Genomic DNA, 24,967 nt, shown 5'->3' with positions numbered 1-24,967 from the left:
ATGATGAGTAAATGAATATTCTTCAGTTACTCTCAGAGTCAAAAAATTTGCCTTCCTTTTTAGGTTTGCTTCTTAATTTTTGAGCCACATCTTGTAACTGAAAGCTTTATTTGTACTTTTTTTGTTTTGATTTTTTGATTGGGGGGGGTAGATGTATTTATCTGTATAATTTTTACACACATTAAAGGAGCTTTTTAATGCAAAATACTGTGTATAAGTATATAATCCGTAAAGGTAGAGAATATGTGAATTTAGGTATTATTTTGAAATATTCATGAGATTCCAGAGTTCAGGAGATTAAGAGGGACTAAGGTGATTTATCCGATTGTAGAAAATGTATTTTAGGCTGCTTTTGCATATGGGTTTGTACTTTGTCTACTGGAATATGAAATTATAATTCTACAGTCTCTGAAAGATAGTTTAATTGTATGCATTTCAAATATCTAAGTGGAAAGAGTTGGTTTCTTCTAATGATTGGATTAGAACAATAAGTGTTAAGAGAACCAGAATGTCTGAACAATATTTAAACAGATTTATACAGAAAGATGTGAAAAACAATCAAGGATGAAGTCTAGAAATGGGAGAGTTTTACATGTATAACAAGGACTCAAGGATCATTCTGAAAACAGGTGGAAATTGCATATCAATATGCAGTTCACAATACAGTATAGAGTGAGAGTGATGGGCAAGGCACTTGTATGGAATGTTGTAGGAAGAAAGTAAGTTACCACTTGGAAGAGTTTGGTGTTATTAGGGTGGATTTCTTTTTTTAATATTAACATTGCTTGTTCTCTGCAAAGTTGATAAAATAGCATTTGGCATTTAAGGGTAGCTGGAAGGCTACAAGGGAGATCCTATGTAGAAATATTGTAGGATTATCCTATCAGGAATGATTTCCTGAGCATGACATGAGAACATTGATCCAGGGTGGCTTGATGACTGCAGTTTATTTCAGTTCAGGTACTCAGCTGCTTAGAAAATCAAAAAGGAAAACCATTAATACCAGTTTTGATATAATATCTGATCCAGAGACTATAGCAAGCTATTCAGATACAACACTATAAAATATGTGAAGATCAGCAACAAATAGAAGCGCAGAAAACTTTATTATTTCTGTCCTGATATATAGCCTTGAACTTGCAGTGAAATTTGATAAAATTTGTACTGTGAGTCCTGCTAAATGGTTACTTAAGTGTAGTGTCTGTTTCTGCTGAGGAGGCAGATTTTTAAATTGGTGTGTAGAGCAGCAGGGAAGGATGGTGAAATTAATTATTTAAGATAGGCTTGATGCATACTTCTCTCATTCTAGGACAGAAAATTAGACTTAAAGAACTTAATTGTTTTGTCATGTAGGTTCATTTAATTATTATATAGAAAACATGCTAATTAGTCAATTCTGGTAACATAGCATTTTAGGACAGAAGAGGTGAAAAAGTCTGGTCAATAATTTCTTTGGGGACTTTCCAATAGGCTAACCAGTCCTTTATTTTGTCAAGTCTCTCACTGATACTCGGATACCTCGTGATCCCAGTCCCTTCTGGAGAGAAGATGACTTCTTTGTTACACTACAGTCTCTTTTCTGTATGTGAACTGTTGTTACCTATAATTGCTTGTGCGAGATACAGTTCTGAAACATGGCCCACATACAAAAATGGTAGATGCTGTTATTTATGCAAGGCATCTGAATAGTCTTGGGTGGGGGAAAAAATCAAAATTGTGTAGGTTTTGCCCTAGACTCCAGAAAACACTTTTTATGGAAACTGTGGTAGGTTTGGTTTTTCTTTGTTTGTTTGTTTTTTGGGGGTAGTTTGTTCTTGTTGTTGTTTTTTTGGTTTTGTTTGGGAGCGGGTGGGGGGTAGGTTTTTTTTAATTGAACAACAACAGTTTTAGGAAAGTTTCTCTAACTATGCTATATATATATATTGTTGAAATCCGTATTTCTTGTGCAAATTGGTAAATAATGGAAAGTTACTTTTATTGCGAATGAGTAACCTTTTTTCAGAATATAAGTTTTTTTTTTTAAGCGCTAGTAATACTTTTAAAACTAAATTATTGTTACTGTTAATGTCTCCTAATTTAAATATTAAGTATTTATAATCTGCCCTTAAAACATATAGCAGAATAAAATTTTATGTACAAAGTTGAATATCATGAGGAACTTCTTTTGTGTTACTATAGTATTGAAAACGGGTGGTTCTTATTCGTCAAGATCTGGATGTTAAAAACTGACCTTTAAGTGTGTGATAAATTCCCGAAGCCAAAGGGGTGAATATCTTGAAACAAGAAGCTGGTTTAATTTTCTTTAACACAATCAGTGGGTCTTACTCCAGCTTCAAGTTCTTTTTTTTTTTTTTTGCAAGAACTGTAATGAATAATTAAAGTAAGACTTGTGTATGTTTGAATTATTCTGGATGATTACACTGGAAAATTATGTGACTGCATTAAAATAAAAAAGTCAAATTATTATCACTTCTGCTATTCTGGAGTAGTTACAAGAAACTGAAGTGTGGTGCATGAGTTTTAATGATTTACTAAGAATCCACTAATCTTTTGTAACTGAAGTTGCTAAGATTGAAGGAGTTTATTACAAAATGAGAATCTGTTGCATGTATATTTTTCTGCGATACTTACAACTTCAAAAGTCTTTTGGCTCGATGTGTGAGACTTGGCCTCGTAAGGCTTCTAAAATTATTTTTCATGCTAAATTTGTGTTATGTAGAAATAAAAAGATGCTACATACTGATAGAAGGAACTTTCCTGCCTTCCCTCGGCTCCTACGTGACAGCACGAGTAACCGTGCAGGGCTAGCTGGGGTCCACGCCGCCTTTTGTCGGTCTGTCGTCGGACGAGTGCTTTAATAGCCGATGCTCTCGCCTGATGCGCAACTCGCGGTACGCACGTAGGGCCGCTCCTCGGCAGCACAGGCTCCCAGCAGCCGCCTTCAGCGGCCAGAATCGCTCGCCTTTCGTTCTCGGGGCAGGCAGGGGGTTACGGGGCCGGCGAGGTGGGCACGGGTTACGGCTCTGTGCGCGAGTCGGGGCGTGTGGTGGGCCCGCAGTGCGGGTCCCGGGGGAAGAAGAGGCTCTCCTCAAAGGCCCTTTGTGCCAGCCTCTGCCAGGCAGCGCCCAGTTCTCCCTCCTGTCTCTGGAAAATAAGCGTTGGCTGGGCTCTAAAAGCTGAAAAGAAAGCTCAATAAATAGCAAAGAAAGCCTTCTCCCTAGCAACACGCTGCCTTGAGCAGCTTGAGCCTTCAAACGGAAGGTCATATGATTGACATATTTGTCCCCTAAAGAGAGTGCCCACAATTCGTTTTTTCACTTCTCTGTATTTTTAAGCTGTGTGAAAGCGGGTTTTAGCCAGCCGCACAAGAGAGGAGACTAGCCAGTTGGAATACTACCACCTCCTCCCTTTGGACTTCATCAGCTCTGAGAGTTCAAGAAGAACAGGGGAAGCGTCTGTTTAGAGTACCAGTAAAATGCACGTAAGACAGAGATGTGATGATATATTCAACAGAGCTATGGGTTGCTCGTGTACTTGTAAGCAGCTGGAAGTAATTGTGAGCTTTTAGTACTCATTCACTTTTTAGCAGCTGTGGAGAATTACTGAAGTACATACTTTTAAACTTCCAATGTTGTGTTTCCTCAGTTGGACTAGAAATTTAAAACTTAGGTCAGTTGAATTCTGGGGCATCTTACATTAAAAAAAAAATATTTAGATGGTAGCTTTATACAGAGTTCTAAATTAAATGGTCATTAGACAACTCCACATTAGGGGTTGTGTGTGCAGAAAGAGACAGCGTCAACAACACTGTGCCTTTGCACTTGTATTTTGAAAATAAAACCATTTATGCAAATGTTTTACAAAAGGGAATGTAGGTGAAATGCAGAAACAATTCTTCTAATCACATTTAGCTCTCGGGAGTCTTGTTGAAAATGTGACTACAGCAGTAAGTGTGACAGTCTAAGAAGCTATTGGAAGACCACTGCTCCCTGAATACTAACATTTTATAATTGGATAAGCCTAAATATTCATGGTTTTGCTCTGTGTTGTAATACATGACTTTATTTTAAGTAGTCAATATTACCTTTTCAGGACATCTCAAGTTGAAGATAAAAATGTCTTAAAAGTTACTACTGCAGCCTGAATTCCCATGTGGTAGTCTGCAGCCCTAAATCCTGTGTTTAATGAAACATGTAAGAGAAGGTACATTTGAAAGATGTGTGCCAATTCACAGCAAAAGTCTTTGTACTCCTTGTCACCAGCAGTTAGTTTTCCTTTGTTAGTCTAAAGAGAGAGATTTCTCACGTTCTTTCTAGGTTACTAAATTTGATATGAAAAGCCATTTTTCTTATTTTTTTTTTATTATTTCTGTGTGGAAACAGATTAAAAACATAATGGACATAGTTTCCATGTGAAAACATGGGGTCATATTTCAATACCATTTTGAGAATGAAAGGCTTTGTTTATGTACTAAAACATTAGCATAGTTGGAAACAAAATTAGCTGGCCCTAGTAGTGTTTGCAACAAAATACTAGTTTTGAAACCCCTTAATGGGGTTGGGTTTGTTGTGTGTTGTGTCCTGTCCCATGCCTATCCCCTCCCCCCCCCCAATACCTTGAGTTCACTGTCTTTGCACTTAAGGGAAATTTACAGCCATTCAGAGTGTATAAACTTAAACTTTGAATAGAAATCTTCTGGGATGACAGAGGAAAAATAAATGGTACAGGTCAGGCCAGAGTTATCTACAAGTATTTTAATTCATCATTGCATTGTTATGTTTCTAACAATGGCCTCTAATCTGTACCTATTCGAATAACCACCTTGATCGTAGTACTTGTGTAGCTTAAGTTGATTAAATTATTTTTATAATTAACTTAAAACTCAGGATGGGTTAAAGCACTTGTCCCGATATAAGTGGAGTGTGTCAATGCAGTCTCAAAGTGTTTTGGCACTGTTCAGTCTGTTCAAAAGGCTACCGCTGGAAAAAATACCTGCATAATATAGGTCGTGTTTGATTTCTGCTCTGTTCTGATTCCTAGATGTTCGTGGTACCCCAGATGCTGCTGGTAGAGCCCTATGTGGGCAATTTGTAGCAGACACTAGCCTGGTAGTATCTCATTCAGTGTGCTTATGGTTTAGCTCCTGCTTTCAGAATTAAACTAATCAGTGAGGAGGAATTTTGAATGTTTAGCATTCCAAAATCAGAAATACCAAAACCAAAGTGTTTAGCTCTGAAAGTTTTTTAACTGGGCTTGCACATTGCTAAAAATAGATCTAATGCTTTAGAATGCATTATCGATAGTTATTTCATTTGAATCTTAATACAAATGTTAGCAAAAGTCTATACTAACAAGTAAATCTTGTATTTCAGTATAATTCTGTCTTTTTGAAAACATTTTAGAAGGTACTGTATAAATGTTTTTTTTCTTTTAGGGTTTTGAGGGGGTTGGTGTATATATATGTTGTGAAAGAGGCATTCCTATTCTGGAGCTTTATGAATTGCTGAAGCTGTTCTGTGTGGTGTATAGAGATTCTTGTCACTGATTTTATTAACACCATTAAAAGGTTGAGGTGTGAGCAAAAGAGGAATAATAATGTAAAAAAAAAAAAAGGCTAAAAAAAAGCAAATTCTGGAATGAAGTATTTTTGAGTGTCTAATATCACTGACCCAAGGGACCTTATTTCCTTGAAAGCCCAAAACCCTGTGATTTAAAGACGAGCCCATCACGTCTGTCCTAAAGAAATGTTGGGACAGATGTAAAAATCTGTTAAGGTCAAGCAGAATGCTACTGGTGATTCCCCCTCCCCCACAATATATTAGCAACTAGAACCCGGAGGCTATATGGTGGAGCAAACCTGTGACTTTCACTGATGCTGTATTTCAGTCTGGCTTATAAAATGCACTATATGCTGATTTTCTGTACCTTATCTGTATTTTCTTCTTGCAGAAATGGAAGGTGGGGGAGGGAGGGCATAAGGACTCTCGAAAATATTACTGGTAAGCCAAGTATCATGATTAAACAGGGATATGTCAGATAAGATGATGGGAAGTGTAAAAAGATACGCTGCCTTTTCCCCCTAGTGTATCTTTAACATTATGACCAATGAATTTGTCAAGTGAAACAGCACAGTCTTCTTTGCATATCATTTGAACTGAGAGCTTGCTTTGAAGAAGATAAGCAGACTATGTTGCCCAGAAGAAATAATGATACTAATTTATCTTTGCCTGTCCTCATAGACATAGCAGTGTGCATCAGTGTTGAAAAGGAAATAGAGAAATAACTGAGCTGTAGCTTGCCACCTATTCAATGCCACAGCATTGTTGATGGCATACAGGGCTCTAAGAAATATGGCTGGTCTTAAAGTAGTGATTTATTTTACTTTGTCTCAAAAGTATTTTGAAAATTTTCCTCCGATATAAGAATAGCTGCCAAATTATGCCAGAAAAGACCTCTTCGGCAAATTCTTTTCAGCATGAACAAAGCTACGTTGTAGGCTTTCTGCTCCGTCACAGTCGGGCATGTGTAATCAGGGATGAGAAAGTCTAAGTAACACATGTTTACCAACAACTTCTAACTATCAATATTTACATTCTGGGCATGGGAAACTTGGGAGTCTTTGTCAAATATTTTGAGGAGAAGGGATGACGGGATGTTTTCCTTAACATGGAGTAATAGAGTAGCTTACCAGAAGTAAAAGCCTTTACAAAAGTGAAATCTGATGTCTTGTAGTAGGTAATTGATTAATAGTTTAAGTATTCTCATTCAGATTCTTTTAAAAAGCTCTTTTCTTTGTGTTTTACATCTAGTCACCTGTTGTCATCTTGCCTAGGATTTCATTGCCATAGATACTTCAGTCTTTTAACAACTTAGATATAAAAAAAAAGACCTTCCAAACATAGAATAGATTTTAAGCGTGTATACCTTAGCTTCAAGAATTCCAATGTGTTCTAGCCTATGATCTTTTACAATACATTTCACCATATATTGATGTCTGAGATCTGTTTTTTGGTTTAATACGTGTATGTCTAGGAATTTGTAGTATATTGTTTGTGAGGTTTTTTTGTTTATAAATTATGAATGGAAGGTTTTTGTCCCTGAATGGAGACATTCATGTGTAAAGGCTCTTTGACTGGCGCATGGTATGTTAGGAATACTTACTGATCTACAAGTGAATTGCAGTGGAACATTTTTCTTTGTCAGGGAGATAAAAGCATTCTAGAGCCTGGAGAGTCCAGGGAGTGTCACAGCACAAGCCTCCAAGCTGCAGCTGTGCGGCTGTGTAGCAGCTGGGGACTGTAGGAAGGCAGGGTGACAGACCCCTGAGGGGCTGCAGTGCCTCCTGGATAAGAAGGATAAGATCAGTAACACTAAAATAGTTCAGTGGTGCTATTGTGTTTTACCAAAGTTCATATTAAATTAATAAATTGCGGGTGGCTTATACTATACATATAGGCAGTTTAAAGAATAATGAAAGTCTTTGTATTTAATATGTGTATTTCCAGAGATACGGTAGTAGGAAAGTTATGTTTATTGTATGTGGCAACTGTAAATGACTTTTCTATTTGAGGAAGAGTTCTAAGTATCTATTCTTGTTCATTAGTATAGGGTTCTTCCGTAACTGCCAAGTTCTCTGCCCTTCTGTTTGGAGCATGTGTACAATTATTTAATGCCATTCCTGTGTACTAAAAAAATACAATGTGTTATTGGAAAAATTCTCTACCTGAAGTAAATGTGGAGAAAAGCATATGGACCGGGACAAAATGTGGTAACTGGAAGAGGTCTCTCCAGGGGTGGCAGGAAAGGTGCCAAGCTGCTGTTGGGTATTGCTGTTTCACCAGAGGTGGTGTGGGGCAGGCAGGCGGGTAGTCTGCGTGAATCCATCGTTGTGCTTCACCATCGTTTCCTCTTCCCACTTGCTTCTCCTGCTCTGAACCTGAAAGGATAGCCCTGGAACAGCTTATAAAGGACTGCTCCCTTAACCGGAGCCAGACTTGGTTGTATTTGGGGCAAGATAAAACTGTCTGCAGCCTTTCCTAGAGTTGGGCTCAGTTCAGTTCATGAGAATTCAGCTGAAGTGCAGGGATGCGTGACAGGATTGAAAAAATGTCGACCAGAATGCATGATATTTGGAAGCTAGACTGTCAATGAAGGTCACTAACACCACCTAAATAAGTGTATCTATATTATTATGAATGTAGGAAAAAAGTATATTTGTTATATTTTCCAAAGCAGTTACTTTAAAAGGAAAATGGGCATTATACAGGGAAAGTATATATGTTTGTACAGAAGTGCTGAAAGCCTTCCCTGCCAGCGTTGGTGATAATGAGACTCAGAGTACGTTCTGAGACTTAGCTGGGTAAGACTGTGAGGCTCAAGGAGCTTTATCAGGATAAAGTATCCCTGCTATCATACAAGTGAGGGGATCGTTTGGTTTGTGAATTAACTCAGCAGCAGTCCCCTTCCACGTGGGTCAGTTTGGGTCCAGCAGCAGTATGGCAGGGCAGTATGGGCACGGACTGGCTCCACTGGGTGCTGCCTCATGGATCTCTGCTCCGTACTAAACGTTGCTACTTGATCCTTTTTTTTTTTTTAAAAGAGTATCTGTCTTTCCTTCTCTACTGTAATTTGTTATAGGCTTCTCAGAGTTGACTGTACACAGAATCTAACAGTCTGCCTGTCACCTCTGCAGACTGTTGTCATCTTCTGAAGTCCATAATTGACATAGCACAGTGAATGTGCTTCCGTTTGGGGTCTGTATGCCTGTCTGTCTTCCACCTTGATACTGTATCTGTCTAGTGTGTCTGTTTTGTGTATAAATAAGTTAAACTGTATGATACTCTTACGGGCGTACTATATGCATATGAGAATCGGAGGCATTTAAGTGCCTAATAATAATTTCAGAAGCATTAGTTAAACAAAAGAATTCTCTGAGGATCTTGGGGTATCTGAGGTTGAACTATAGCTTGAACACTGATAATGAAAAGAAATTATTAAAAAAATTAAATGGAGCTTTATCTGAGCTCCCTGTTCCATGACATGAAACAAGCCCTTACTAATAGCAGTTTACTACATAACTGCATTCCTTTTTTTTTTTTTTTTAAACACAGTATTTCCCAATGTAGGAGATGCAATTGTGGTTTTAGCTGGGCATCACTGTGGTCAGCATTGTGTATTTCATTTGAAATCGTTTTATTTTGGGAAGTGTTTCTCCAGAGACTTCACGTAGGTGGGTGGCACTTGTAGTTGTTACTAGCGTTTTGACCCTTGTGACTATAATTCCTACTCTGATGAAGATTAGAAAACAAGTTACTTAAAATGATAGTGGTCACTGGCATTTGGTCTCCTTCAGGTGTTTTGGTTGCTGGCCCAAGTAGAGCTGAGGTACTGTGAGGAGTACTGGCCGTGTGTTCGCAGAATGGCAACCGCTGCTGTCTGCGCACAGTTGGCTTTGTTAGGATTTACTGCTTGCATCTCTTCAGTATTTGTATTCAGAGAGCAGCTGCAAGTGCTTACGTTTAAGGAATTATGTTTCAAGATACCATTTAAGGTTTTTTCTTAATCTGCATGTTATATTGTACATGAGAAATACAAGGAAAGCACTGGAGATTTAAGAGGAGGAGAGGTTTGAGTCAATCACTTGAGCTTCAACTTAGTAATGCAAATCTGGCTTTAAGTGACCTTATTGATGTTTGCTCAAAGTAGCTTCCTTTTGGTACAAATGACTGAGCTTTGTTGTAGGTATTGTACAGGTAATGTACTGTCCCTTTAGAGATTGCCTGTGTGTCCCTGATGCAACCTCTCTTTGCTTGAACAGAGCGCGCCTGCAGACATGCCTGGAGCTAAGATAGATTGCATCGGTGTGCCTCATTTCATCATCTGTCAGCAACGGGGAGAGAGGATAGGGCAGGCAAAGACATGTGCCCATCGCTCCAGCCCAGCTCTTGGAAATTTGAGGGCTTGGCTGTTGGCGAACGATGCTCAAGCGGAGAGCTCGATGCCAGAGAAGGAAGGACGGGAGAGCGGATTGAAAGGGTCCTGACCGCTTCTGTGACTGAGCCCTTGAAGGGAGGGGGCGAGGGGCTGCTGCGGGTTTAGGGGCTGAGGGGGGAGCAGGATTGGGAGCGGCACTGCCAGGGGGGTGCAATTAGTGCCAAGCACCCGTGTCTGGAGGAGATGGTATTGTGTAACGAACAGTGCCATCTTCTGGGAGGAGCGGGAACGATGACCTTGTGGTCTGCTGAAAGATGGTTTTTAGGTGGTTTTATGTTTGTTTGTTTGGGGGTTGGTCGGTTTGTTTGTTTGTTTGGGTCGGGGTTTTTTTCCTCTCTAAAAAATGCTTTGAAAAACAAAATACCAGAAGTTGAAAGATAGTGTTAATGTCTAGTAATGCGAGTCCACATCTTACACCTGTGAATTATCACCGATATGGTCTTTAAGGAGAAGCTTTAAACAATGTTTTGGAGTCTGTCTAAAAGAACAAAAGTTTGTCAGCTGCTGAGCAGTACTCCAGAGAAGTAAATCTCAAAAGTAAAAGTTAAGCAGTTGGTCTGCTTTGTATGCCGAAGTCCATTACTATTTTTGTAAACGTACTTTGTAAAACCTAAATAATTGCAACATCTTTTCTCATAAGAAGCATAGTGACCTACAGGCAAATGTTAGAGATCCAAAGAAAGAATGATTACTTTGTCTTTTATTGCTTTTAAGTTGTTTTAATGCCTCCTTTTGGGGATGTCAGAAGGGAAAAAAACGTTTTCTGTCTTAAAATTAGTATCCTATAAATAGTTACATTTGGGAAGTATTCACTGTGGTGCAAAATCTGGGATTAGAGTTACTAAAATTATCCTAGCAAGTGGAATGTAAGATTCAGCATTTACTGAGACTCATTAATGGTGCCAGATCAATCACCTGAACTCTTATTTGGAGGAAGTGAGCAATTTTAGTAACATTAATGGAACTATATGGGAGATGCAGGTGACATTGTGAGGAGGGTTTGGGGTTTTTTACACAGTTTCAATTAAATAAATAAATAAAGGAGCCCAAGCAAAAAGCCAATAACAAAATATAACCATTACGGGGGAGGGGAAAAGAGGAATCAATGTGTTAAAAATCTTTATTACTGAAATAAATTAGATAAGGTATATCCAAAATGACAAGAATTTGTGAGCTCTGGATAGGCTGATAGATTTGGAATTGGGTTTATTGCATCATGATTGTCTAGGCAATTTCCCAGTAAAGATGCAAAGGAGTAATAGTTTCTAAAAACAAATACATTTCTTTTGCATGTAAATTGTAAGTCTGAATATCTCACATTAAGCATGCTATAATCAGGACATTTTGTATTCCAGAGGGTCTCATTTTAATGACTATGGAGTCTGAGGTTTCTGGATAGTACAGTACTTAACTGTACAATTAATTTGTAGTTAAAATGGTAATTGAATGTGTATTTACTTTTTCAATATTAGTGTTAACTTGGTCTGTCACACAGTACTTAACATATAAAGAAAACGTCTAACTTTCAGTACATTCTGAATGTTTAACAACATAAATTGTTACTGCGTGTAATCTTTGTGTTTATGCAAGTTCTCAGTATCAGAGTTAGGACTTTCATTTCTGACATCTGAAAGTAATTTAGTGTTGACCCATCTTACTGTGTTGCTTTTAAGTTGCTGACAAAAATCAGATGTTAAAGTTTCCATTGCAATGGGTGGTGGTCCATGAGCATACCTCACGCCAAGTACTATAGTTGCTTAGATACAATTTTAAAACTTTTTTTTGTCATGTAATTTAGTAAATTACTTCTCTGTAGTTTGGGAGTAAAGTATGTATAACAATATTTTGCTGCAAACTAGCCTGAAAAAATATTTTCCTGTACATTTGGAACACTGTGTGTAGATAATCCTATTAACTCTTACCTAGTTTGAGATGGATGTTTCACTGGTGCAGTGCTGTAATGGACACAGTTATTTAGTAGAATTTTTTTGGCTATGGGTGGTGATTGCTATTCTTTGTGGCTTTTAATTCTGGTTTTTTTTGTAATCACTCATGCTCTTGGAAGTCCTAGTTCAAACCATTTGTAAGAGTTGTAGTTTAAGACAGGTGAACAACTCTCTCTGAAATCAGACTTTAAGATTGTCAAAGTGGATGGCACAGTATGTTATTATCCAGGTTCCCATTAACTTGAAAAATGCTGTTCCAAATATCTGGAAAACATTGTGTGAATAGACAAGTAAAAATACAGGAAACCCTGTTTAGCAAAGGAGGAATGCAATGCAGATGACACTGAAGCTGCCCTCTTTTCCATCTGACTGAGAATTTCAGCAGTGGCATTCAATACAAGAAGCAAGGTGGTAACTTAACATCAAAGTAGATGCTGACGCACCTCTCTTGGGTTTCCTATATCACAATCTTGTTTTCTGCTTGATAGGATGTAGACTAAACAAATAGTAGTATTTTTGGAAAGACAGATGAGAAAATGTCTGGTCTTAAAACAAAAATTGGACTAACTAGAAATATTTTTGTTACTAACTGAAAGAGTGAGCTTTTGCACTGAATGCTTGCATAATGTTTATGCAAGCTGCAGGATACCAATGGAGTAGATAACTTCAGGGAGGTAATTTATATTGAAGCAAAACCAAGAATAATGTATACTATGTAAATAGTAGTTATATCAGAATCAGAATACATCTGCATGTGCCAGAATTATGAATTCTATCTTACAGCGGTTGTTGATGTCCTGTTTGGAAAGCTACTTGAAGTTTGTTGTTTATTTTTTGTTTGTGGCTGCCCCCCACCCTGTAGTCAGTATCAACTACAGTGGCGCAAGTTACAATAAATTGAAGTTGCTTAAAATTTGTGGAGTCTATTCTTCCTCTAGCCCAATAATACAATTTTTTAAAAGATCCCTTTAGGGGTACATGAAAATGTTTACTAAAACTTGAGAAAAAAATTCCTTAAACAGTTTCTATCAAATATGACTTAGACTTAACCCTATTTTAATAATTTATTGTATGAGCCTTTTTCAAAACGCTTGTTAAGATATTTGTCAACACCACTTAATAATAGACAACAGGCAACTTGCACTTAATTTTAAGGAAAGTTGGCAAAGCTTACTGGTTTTGTGACTAATGGTAAGCAGGTACTTTGCTTGGTTAAAACTTGATGGCATTTTATTCTAGGTCCCTTAGATCTTGTGCACTAGTGAATTAATAAGCCTGACTTTCTTCCCATCTTTTCACATGCAGGCAGAAGGAGAAGACAGCCTTAAAAAGATGCAGCTGATGGAGCTTGCAATTCTGAATGGCACCTACAGAGATGCCAACATCAAATCACGTAAGCATGTCATAAGCTCGAGGGTCAATGCTGTAGTAATGTTTGCAGGTTTTGATTCCTAAAGCTACTTTTTGGAAAATGTACAGTAGCAACTGTGTTGGAGAATGAAAGGCAGTAAAAACCCAACAAAACAGCAGGTAGCTGTTGCAAAAGATCAACTTTCTGGAGATAAGTTATGTCAGTTATGGGGGTTTTTTTGTTTGTTCTCCCCCCCCCCTTTTTTTTTTTTTAAACAGTATGTCTGGGTTGAAATATTTACAAATACATAGTTTAAAAAAATTCAACCATTAAGCCAGATTTTTCTATTTTACAGTCATTTTTTCCTTGATTCATATAAAGGACAATTGATTCCTTTTCAATTTTATTTTTAGAGATTTAATTTGAAAATATTACAGATGTTCAGGATACTGTGAATACATTTTTCTGTATTATGTTCCTTCCTTTCATCTTGCTTGCATGTGTCCCCCCAATGTTATGTTTTCCAACAATTCATCAACCGATTTCACAGCTGAGTTCACAGGGATCAGTAATGTAATGAGCCATTTTTACGATTTCTTCCATTACATTTGTGTGAAAATGCTTTTGCAAACGCATGTATGCACAGGTTTACACTTGAAAATTAATTACACACACCTACTAATGAAAGCATATAGCTATTATGTGTGATACAAATTATTTTCTCTAGTTGAAAATCTGATTTCTCCTCCTGAAAATGTAGTTGCTGATACTGTTCCAAAGTAAATTTGAGCTGTAGCTGTGATACAGATGTCAAATGTAAGCACAGTTAAATCAGTCTTTTCACTAAGGGCCTACTGATATTTGCAAATTTGTTTCTCCACACAGTCACCATTTCAATGTTGAATATGTTTAAAGGTTGGAATGCAGTTAGGTCAGTTTGAGAGTGCTTACACCAGTGTAATTATTCTGATTTGAAAAGAGACATAAGCAAGGGTTTTTACCACTACAATGGTAGTGGTAAATCTTTCAGCCCTAATGAACACTGTAATATTTAAAGCTAGATCAGTTTTAAATGTATTTTAGTCTCTAAATTATTGCAAATTTATGAGTAAAATAGCTTTCAGATTAGCTTAAATTGATGCCAGCTGTTGCATAGAAACCTTTATATTAATTTGAGCAATTTCTTTGTCTGATCTATTCCCATTGGTCTATTGTATCAGTATAAGTTGGAAGATGGATTTATTTTTTTCATTTTTGACTAGAGATTTCCACACTAATATTCACTTTTTGATAATAAGACAATTTCACTGTTCATGTTATGATTTTACTGAAAACTTGAAGCTGTAGAAGCCATACTAGTTTATTTCCATTTGAGAAAGGAAATGAAAATGTTTGAGAGTTTTTTAATTACACATTCAGTCTGAGCACTTTTGTTTAAAAAATAAAAATCATTAAAAAGCCACAGAAATCTCAAATCTGAAAAACTTCCACCATATTTTCTGTTTTCAGACCACCTGTAAGTTAATTAAATCAATGTAGATCAACCCTAGTACATAGAAATCTATAAATTATGTCCTTTTAGGATTGACTGTTACCAGCTGATGTGTTAGTGTTTAAGAAGTTGTTCACCTCGTGTGCCAACAGGCTTCAAATAACATTTAATGAATTGTGCTAGCACTGTTTAAAAAAAAACCCCAAAGCACGTATTTTCTTTAACCCAAGCCAGGCCATAGTGAACTTCTGATACAAAGGAAGTATTTTATTTTGGGGAATTTGATACGGAAATCACTTCTGAGTCTATTTTACTCATGCTGGGTAGGAGAGGAGATGCATTGTGTTTCTAGGTCATTTTTAACTTGACTGATCCTGGAAATTGGAATTGTGTGTATGTTTAAATACATTTTTAAGATGTATAAGAACTGTAGACTCATACGGCAGCTCTGCATAACTGAGTATCTGTGGACTCTATAGTTGCACTAAATTTTGTACTCTGTATTTGATTATGACAGTATTTTCCTTGTATCTCCTGCATGCATCTCAGTCTCATGTAGTCTTGATAGCATAAATGAAGAAATGTGGTCTAAATGGAGCTTTTGTGCTGTGTAACCTGTTTGAGAAATCTACCTCACTGTTTTACAATGGCTTTTTTATTTTGCATGTTCATACTTAATCACACTGGAAAATGGAAAGCTGTTTGCATTTGAATGGTGTGCTTTGGCACTGTGTGATCAGCGCATGTACTAATGATTTCCTTTTATTTTTCTTCTTTCCTACTTTTCCCCTTTTTTCCCATTCTTCCCACGTTTTGTACTGCTATCTCCATACTTTCCTCTGAATTTCTTTGCTTACTGTAGCAGCCCTTGCCTTTTCTCTTGCAGCAACAGCCCAGGCTCCAAGGATTATTACTGGGCCTGCGCCTGTTCTCCCACCAGCTGCCCTGCGTACTCCTACGCCAGCTGGCCCTACCATAATGCCTTTGATCAGACAAATACAAACCGCTGTCATGCCAAACGGAACTCCTCATCCCACCGCTGCAATAGTTCCACCTGGACCCGAAGCTGGTTTAATTTACACACCATATGAATACCCCTACACGCTGGCACCAGCTACATCAATCCTTGAGTATCCTATTGAACCTAGTGGTGTATTAGGTAAGATCTTTGTACGTGGATGACATATTGCTTATCCTTTTATGATATTTGCAAGGTAGAGGTCAGGGGGCTCAAAGAAAAAAATCCAAAGCAACGATCTTAGCTCAGGTATATCAAAACTGCTTAGGAAGACTGCTCAAATGGTGTAACTCTTCAACATTTTAAACATGTTTTGCGCTATTAAATGTGTGTGTTTAGTATATTAATAAGGTTACTGAAAATAAAAATCTTAATGTTTCTATGACACTACATGGTAGATACATAGGCAAGAAAAAAAAATTAAGTAGAAGTTGACATCTATTACAAGTCATTTGGGCTCCCAGAAATACCAGATTCGTTTGTGCTCTCTTTAACATAAATTAATTTCCAGTGATCTTTGGAAGAGAGAGCTTCCTATTTTGCTATACCTTTTTAGTAGCAAAACTGGACAGAATGAAAAGGGTTTTTTTCAGTTTGTTGGAGTTTTTGCTGCTTTATTTAGTACACAACTGATACATTTCAGTGTCAGAAAGCTGTAAATCATTTTGTAAGCAGAAAATAATTTCAGTGAATGAATATAAAGCAAACTAAGTTCTGACCAAAGGATGGTAGAATTAGCAACTTTACCGATGGCTTCTTTTATATACATTGGATTGAAATGTCCATCATTCCTAATATTTCAGACCATTGGCTTGCTGTGTGAAGGTGAGAATGATAAAGCAGCTGTGACAATTCAGTTAACTGGTCAATATGGAACAAGCAGTTTCAATAGTTTCTTCCTTCCCTACACTCTACAGAATCTAATCATCTTTTCTCTTCAGTTCTTTCGGAATTGCATATGACCTTGGTGCTGCATAATGTTGATTTTATAGGACTTTGATCGTAGTGTGTTCAGTGGCAGTTATTGATTTACACAAATTCTAAACATCTCTAATGAACACTGGGCAATAAGGTTCAAAGTCAATATTTTGTTGAAGGTATTGCAAAAAATCAGTGTTGCACGTGAAAAATACTTGTTGAGTTATTTGTATGTGTGCATGTTCCCACGTTATATTTTGTACACTAAAAAAGAAAATGTATTTCAGACTTCTGCCTTTCAGGATTAGTGACTCAATAATAAAAATTTTAGTAGGACAAAAGGATGCAGTGGGTCTGTCTTTGAGCAGCTTATGGTTGTTGTCTGTTGCCCCATAGCCAAAATTCAGTGAGCATATGATAATGTCATCGTTTATTAATTTCCCACAAACATGCAAATATTTGCCTCAGCTCTTCCACTCTCAATCTGTGAGTCCACTTGCGATACGTCCTGGGGTAAAGTCACAGTTACAGGCACCGTCACAGTAGCTATGAGTTGCTGGTTAGTGGCAAACCCCTCTCCTGAATTCAGTCAATAGCAAGTAAAGAAATACATCATTGCATAGTAGTAATTTAATACAATGCAGGGAACTTTGATTTCTTGTAGAATTTTCTATAAAGAGAGAGGAGGGGAAAGTTACTCCTAAAATGGCATCTGAAACCAATACTTTTGGGCTTAGCTGAGAGCACAGGTATATTGCCCAAAACAGATCTCACCAAATAATCTTATTTAATCTTTAATCTTATTTTAAAAAGACCACACTCCCACTTAGGTAGCATAGAATCAATAACTCAGTAATCTGCTCTATTATCTGAGCAGTTGTATACAGTTAATTGAATTAAATTGGGTTTTCATTGTGTTTTATTTTGTAATGCATTCATTCGCAGTAATAGTATGCTATATTTTGTCCGTTTTTGTGGCAGACCTCTGAGATGTCTTAACATAATTCCGTTAAAAATGGCAGAGAAATGCATCCCTATTAGTATTTTCGGGGATGTTGGTGTTGGGATCAAATTTTAGTTGGTGACTAACTTTTAATTCCCTTCCTTTTATCTTCAGGTATGGCTTTCCCAACGAAAGGCTAAGAATTCAAGAACGGTCTTAACTGATCCTTCATCAGATCTGAATTTTAACAAATGCTTAGTTTCAGCAGCCTTGAAAAAAGCTTGGCCTAGCAGTCAGTGACTTACTTGCACTTTTTTGCACATAGATTTAAAATAAAATAGTGCTATTAATTTGGATTAGCTCCTATTATTACAGAGTAGCTGTAATTTATGAGTGTATAGTAGTATACTGACTGCTAAGTGTTCTATATAGTGTTTGCTTTACTAATCACCTAATTCATTGCAGTTCATACTTATTGACTTAAAGTTTAAAATCACAATCTGTAGGCTTGAAGAATTGCTTTAAAACTTTTTTTTTGTGGTAGAACTGGAAGTGATCTTAAGGTTAGCAAATAATTGTCAGTATTAAAAGATGGCATTATTTAAAATAGTCCTGCTGCAATAAAGGCACTTCAGTGAATATGTGACTAGTAAAGCTTAAATGTGCTTGGGTCTAATAGATTTCATGAAATACTGTAATTTTGGGATTGTAAATGAATGGATTAAACAGGTTAAGGCCAGGATGTTTAAAATAAATGCAATATTAATCTGCACAGATTCTTTTTAAGATTAAGATTTGAAACTACTGTGCCTTAACTTGTTGCTTTTCTTAAAATGAACTTTTGTAGTTAATGATCATTTAAATCCATTTTGATAAACCTGCTGTTAATGTTTTCTTTGAATGTTTTCTAACTTTGTCTTGGTAATTGCAATTTAACTAGGTGCGGTGGCTACTAAAGTTCGAAGGCACGATATGCGTGTCCATCCTTACCAAAGGATTGTGACCGCAGACCGAGGTTAGTTTAGTTCTGCAGTTCTTGTTTGTAAGAAGTGCTTTGAGTGTACATGAGATTTGCAACACCACAGCTGGTTAACCAAATACCCTCTTTTGACCCATTCATTATTTTTCTCAAAAATCTGAATAGCTAATATTTTAAAGCTTTGGGAATGCGTGCGGTTTTAAAAACATTTTGTAAACTTGGCTTTCCCAGCTCAATTAAATATATAAACTTTGTGATATATTTAATATAAATGCTATAACTGATTCCCTTTTAAAAACTATTTAAAGATCCATCTGCATCAGGAAACACTATGAATTCAGTGCTGCAATAATTAATTTGGTCATGTTCTCCCCTCTTCCCCCAATTTGTTCTTTTAATTGGTGTGGAAATATCAGATTGGTGTTGCAAAATAAAATGAATGGATGGTTGCTTAATGAGAAAGAAGTAAAGGAATAAATGCCTCCTGTCTGTGTCTGGAGAAATCTGAAGATTTAGATTCCTTTTTTTTCCAATAAACTTTTGAGCCACTGTACTGTATATTATGAGGAGGATGCATGTTCTCAGATACCTGACTGAATTCAGAAAGGTAAGGGCTGTGAAGATAATACTTCAAAAGTTGTTTGAGTTCGAATTACTAAGGGTGGAGGAAAGGAGGGCGTTTTGGTTTTTTTTGCCAAAATCTATTTCTTGGTATTTGCCTTTTGCTGCTAAAATGTGTAACCTGAAGGAGAAGCAACTTTTGAAGTCCTGTTGGTGAGATGACATCCAATATTTGGGCATCTCTCTTAAACCCTTGAATGGAAAGTAAATCTTCATTTTTCTCCTGTTCCTCAAGTGTAATGCCTTTGGACCCCTGAATGAAGTATTTAAGCTTATTGAGAAAAGTGATATTTTCGGTTTATTGACATTGGCTAGGAAGCAGCATGTGGGCTGAATTCTTATCCCATCCCTGCTGCTGACTCACTCTGGGTTTCGGCAAGTCATTTAATCTCTCTATGTATGTTTTCCCATCTGTAAAATAAGGATAATAATACTTCCCTACCTCACAGGGGTGTTGTGGGGGTTCTTGTTTTGTACAGGGCTTTGAGGATGCAAAGCGTTATGTGCCAAGTATTATTATTCTGCTCTCATCAAAATCAGCGTTGTGCAGGCTTCCATGATATTGTAATATTCAAAAGCTAAATTCAGGTGACAGATTTGACATCTCCTAACATTGACTACACTTCACTTCTCACAACCTTCCATAAATTAACTACAAGAAACAATACATATTTCAGTCAATACAGTAAAAAGGCCCCTTCTGGATATTTGCTATATTTATGTAACACTTTTATCTTTCATATGATCTTATGCTTTACAGAAAGTGTAAAGCTGATAACAAGACACTACTTAAGTTTTCTAGAAGATTGCTTCTTCTTTTAAATCACCGCACACTATTTACAGCCCGTTGGCCTGTTCTCATTTCTTGAGAACTCTTCAATGGGCAACAGGGTATAATCAGAATAAGGTCATAGCCCATGTTTACCAAAAGAAAAAGAGGGAAAAAAAGGAAATAGAAAAAAGCAAACAGAAAAGAAGATTAAAACCTATCTCTGTCAAGTGTAATGGGTGGTAAGGATTTGGTTGTCTTTGAAAGTTTGACCTGATGTTGCAAAAATGAGTTTTTGCTAATGGTCTTTCATGATCTACAGTGGCAGTTTCAGGTGACAGGTGAGACTACCTTTTTGTTTAATTAGATATTTGCCTGAGACAACTAGTAAATACACTGATAAAGCACGGGTCCGGGATGGGAGGGGGATACCAATTTGTAGTTTAAGTTCATCATTGTAGTGTTTACTCAACATAGATTTTAAATATTTTGCGAAGGGCCTAGATGTTTCACCTGGGTCACTTATAAGTAATTGAAATTAATTATTGGTATCATTTCACCTTCTTTTAAAATATAGCCATTTTCTGATAATACAGTGTTAATCTCTAGCAGTATTGGAAGCCCACTGTCTTAAGTAGATAAATAAATACATGTGGCTTATCTCCTGTGGAATAAGTCATGCATACCTCTCTCTTTTAGCATGAAAACCATGAGGATATTTCAGGAGAGTTATTTTAAAGTCTTATCTAAATAAACCCATTGTGTATTAAGAAACTTACACAAAGTTGATTTTACAACTGTACTTCATTGTATTTTGAATTTGAAATCCTAGATTATCGCTGCACAGATTTAACAGTTTCACAAAAGGTTTTGAAGAGAACTTTGTTCAGCAATAAAACAGTTTCTTTTAATGTGCTAAAATTGTGTTGTAGACTTAAAATACTATCAGTATTTATCATATTCACCTATTTGGTTTTTCTGCCACCAATATACTTCTGTAGCTATGGCCATGAAAAACAATGTCAGCAAACCGAAATACTTTTTTTTTCAATGCAGAAACTTTTTTTTATATAGTTAAATGTCACTAAGTCTATATTTGCATTCATTGGGTCTAAAGTTTATTTTTAAATTCTAAATCAACTTTCAGATGACTTTGTAGTACTACTGCATTCACTTTTTAAGTAGGTTTTTATTCTTTGCATAGTGGTTTTTTGTTTTGTTTTTTTTAGAGATAAGCACTGCATTTAAAGCAAGAATCCCCAAATGTGTAAATGTTTTACTCTTACAACTAAGCATTTAGAATTGGTGAAGGGTTGAAAAATATATAGCTCATTTTAACTCAGAATAAAACCCCAGTTTATAAATAATACAAAATTGAATTTGATGCATATAACAGAGAGACTGACTGATTTAATTGTAATAAACTGTAAATGGTGTTGCACAGTTGACAAACCTGTGTGTACTGTAGAAGGCCAGAGACTTGGCAGAGGATGTATCACAGGTGTACTGGTATTTTTAAAAGGTAGCTTGCTTTGATTATAAACTCCACAAGAAATATTAATGCTAAGAATTTTCTTGAATGTTTTATCCAAACCAACTGTCACATAATTTATATATAAATTTTAATACCATTTAATCAAAATTGTAATCAGTATCAAAATGCTTTAAGAGTCTGTTTCTAGTATACCTGTACAGTGGTGAGATTGTGCCACATAAAATATTTATTTTTATTTTTTTTATTTTTGAAACAGCCGTTTTAATTTAAACAAATCCCACTTAGCATGATTCTGAAAAAATTCAGGGAGTATGTGGTCTCATTTACGTTACAGTAGTAATTTTTCGTAGTGTTATGAACTGTATCCTAAATGATAGGCCATTTTTATTACATGAAAGTAAATCAGCCCACAAGAAAGATTGCTAAATCGATGCTATCTGTGAATATTACACCTACTGGACTTCATTTTATGTAATGGCACAAATCTGACTTTGCACTGAATACCTTTCTCACTTTCATCTCCTCTGCCTTAGTCAAAATGGCAACAGTACAAAAACTTTATCAACCTCAGAATTTATTAGCTATAATTAAGCTGTTGAATAAGTCTTAAAAAAATATATAAAAAAAAAATCATACTACTGTTAAGTGGACCAAGTTTGGTGAAGGAGAATGTGAGAGAATGATTAAAGAAGGAACAGCTCAAGAACATTGGGAATGATAACTTTCCACTTGAGAACTTTTTTATGTTTTACTGTAATTTGTTTGTGGTTTTGGGTTTTATTTTTGTTTTGTTTTGGTTTTTTGTTTTTGGTTTGTTTTTTGTTTTGGTTTTTTTTTTTTTTTGCAAAAGAAAATAGTATTTACAGGTGGCTTCTTTTAAAATATAAAAATATAAAGCAGGAATGTATATGAAATGTCAGATTTTATTGTATTTGCAGAGTATTAGCTTTGAAAATGAATAAAGAGAGCTGTTTGTAGTTTTAAAATGCCTTATTAGTATCAATTAGATATTTTCTCTATTTTTTGATGTACTTAGAGCTTTTTAAGTATAGACTTTAAAATGGCAGGACTTTTACAGTGTTTACATGCAAGTGCATTTTATAAGTGTCCTATATGTGTAAAATAGTATTTTGAACGGGAAAATGCTGGCTAAAGTAGCAGGCTGAGCGTTTTCCTGGTTCCCACGATGATGCCTACGTTGCTAGACTACAGTTTAGTATTGCTTTGTATCATGAGGCCAAGAAATTCCATGTTGTTTGTAAATAGAATAAATGAAAGGCAATAAAAAATTTATTGAACAAAAACCCTTTGTTTGGCCCATAGTTTGTTGAACCAAATTGTTTCTCTAAGTCCAGAATTCCTTAGATGACTCCATTCTTTTAACAACCAGTTATTAATAATCACATCCATCATTAATAGTTGCTTTAATGCTTGCACCTGGGGAGGTACTAATGCTTAATAGCAGTCAGATACTGATGCTGTGCACTGACTGTTGTTCCAGAAATCTTCTACCCAGTTCCAAAACTGTTCATCGTTTTTTGTTTTCCAATTTCCTTCATCGACTGCTACTAACCATTAGTCGTTAGTCGTATTTTATCTCTATTTCTCCTGTTAACCGGTTTTGTGGGAGCGGGCTTCTCCTTCACGTGTCCAAATCATGATGGAGGGCTGTCATGATTTTATTGCATTCTGTAGATGGTGTCGATCAGTATGTCAGAATTAAACATGCTTGTTTTTTTTATTAGTTGTGATTAGTTTTCATGTTGTCATTAAGCCGTCACTAGCTGGAACTAATCTCTTCTCTATCTTTTCTTTCTTTTTTTTGTTTTGTTTTTTTTTTTGTTTCTAACCACCCAGCCGCCACCGGCAACTAACCTATGACCTTCTGACCTCTGAACTCTTCACCCAATGATGACCTGACCATGCCTGCCTGCTGATCAGTTAACTGGTAAACGCCTTTGCTTGCCTGTCTTCAGTGCAGCGAGCTGGGGCACTTGTCCGTTCGTCTTACCATCTAACAAAACAGACAAAGAAATTGTTGTCCTCCAACTCCGCTTTTTGTTGTTCTCCTGTTTGGGTGAAAGTGGTTCTAGAACCTGCACTGAATAGTAGTAAAGCAATAAGGTCCAACTCATCCCTCCGCACTGATCATCCTCTAGTGTCCCGCCCCAAGCGAACGGTAAGGAGGCCTCGCATGAGATGGAGACAGATGTCCCTTAACTACCCGATGACAGAGGCAGTTACTGTGAGAGACTTCTAGGAATATTTTTCTTCTCAAAAAAAAAAAAAAGAAAAAAGGAAAAAAAAAAAGAAGTCAAAGCTCTCTCTGAATGTACTGTGTGATGATGCATCATGCATGAACCTTTGGTCAGGGATGTCGTTGGGGAAGGGATTCCAAAAAGTATTCAAAATTTGATACGCTGTTTAGTCACTACCGGTGCCCTCAAAGGGCAGACGTTGCAGCCTTTTTTTCTATTGCCTGCCAAATTGGATGTTTTAAAGGAACGTGTGCCATGAAATGCAGATTACGATGACTTTTCAGAACTACGTTAATGCAGAGAACAAAACAGCAACACTATTAAAACAAAATCTGAGTTTAAATTATTTTAACCATATTTTAATCTCCTTGGAAGATTACATGAGAACAAGGTACATGCATTATGTGTCACATTACTGGGCAAACTGTTCAAATATTTTTTTTAAACCTCCCTGTATAGAAAAAATTTCATTAAGGATGTAAAAGCCATGCTTGCCTATTTGCTGTATACATGTAATGAAATTGTAGATAAAGTGTAGTGCATTGAAACAAAATGAACAAAAAAGTAGATACTTTTACTATACAAGGGTGCTGGTGCAGAAAAAAAAATATATTTTTGGAAATGTAGCATTTTATACTTTCAAGTGTTATAAAAAAAAGAAAAAAAGAACAAAGAAACCCTTTATTTCATTAAATGATTTTTTCTGGTGGTTGTCAAGAAACAAAAGACCAAAAGAGCCTTTTAGTCTTTCTTTTTTATTTTTTAAGTATTGGAATAAGTCTAAAGAAAAGGAAGTGCCTTATTTTCTTCATGGTCATTTAGTCAAATGTCTTGTATAATCAGCTTCTCCCTCAGACAAGTTACTGCATGCCACTCAGTCGCCCAGTATGTGAAAGAAGCTGTGAGGAAAGACAAATGATGAGTTGACCATATTAATTACCTGATTTTTGCCATACTAGTGTGATGTGACTTTGCCAAAATCTCATTATGTAAAATATTTGCTAAGTTTTTGTCAAACCAGCCCATTTTTATTTCAACCACTCTACTTTTTAAATCATAGCAAATGCCGTACTTGTGCAATGTAAACCAAAGGGTTCTGTGATACAGACTGTCTCCTGCTACTAAATGAGACTGTCAACTGACAAATGTTTGTAGAGCTGGAAGTATGTAATTTTTGTTCAGGG

At 36.3% G+C, this 24,967-nt stretch overlaps 1 protein-coding gene across 1 annotated transcript in view; it reads left to right on the top strand.

Moving 5' to 3' along the window:
* The window catches only part of QKI (QKI, KH domain containing, RNA binding), a 126,365-nt gene extending 102,527 nt beyond the window's left edge, over nucleotides 1-23,838 (top strand). Inside the window, exons 6-9 of the mRNA XM_010584523.1 lie at nucleotides 13,245-13,332; nucleotides 15,669-15,941; nucleotides 18,602-18,676; nucleotides 23,383-23,838. Of these exons, the coding sequence (XP_010582825.1) occupies nucleotides 13,245-13,332; nucleotides 15,669-15,941; nucleotides 18,602-18,676; nucleotides 23,383-23,399 (453 nt within the window). The 3' untranslated portion in view covers nucleotides 23,400-23,838. The remainder of the gene's footprint in view (nucleotides 1-13,244; nucleotides 13,333-15,668; nucleotides 15,942-18,601; nucleotides 18,677-23,382) is intronic.
* The last annotated feature ends 1,129 nt before the right edge of the window (nucleotides 23,839-24,967 follow it).

The sequence above is a fragment of the Haliaeetus leucocephalus genome, unplaced genomic scaffold, assembly GCF_000737465.1.
Source record: "Haliaeetus leucocephalus isolate CR32 unplaced genomic scaffold, Haliaeetus_leucocephalus-4.0 Scaffold992, whole genome shotgun sequence".
Taxonomy (NCBI): Eukaryota; Metazoa; Chordata; class Aves; order Accipitriformes; family Accipitridae; genus Haliaeetus; species Haliaeetus leucocephalus.
The sequence above is the reverse complement of the archived record's forward strand: the minus strand, read 5'-3'. Positions and strand labels throughout refer to the sequence as shown.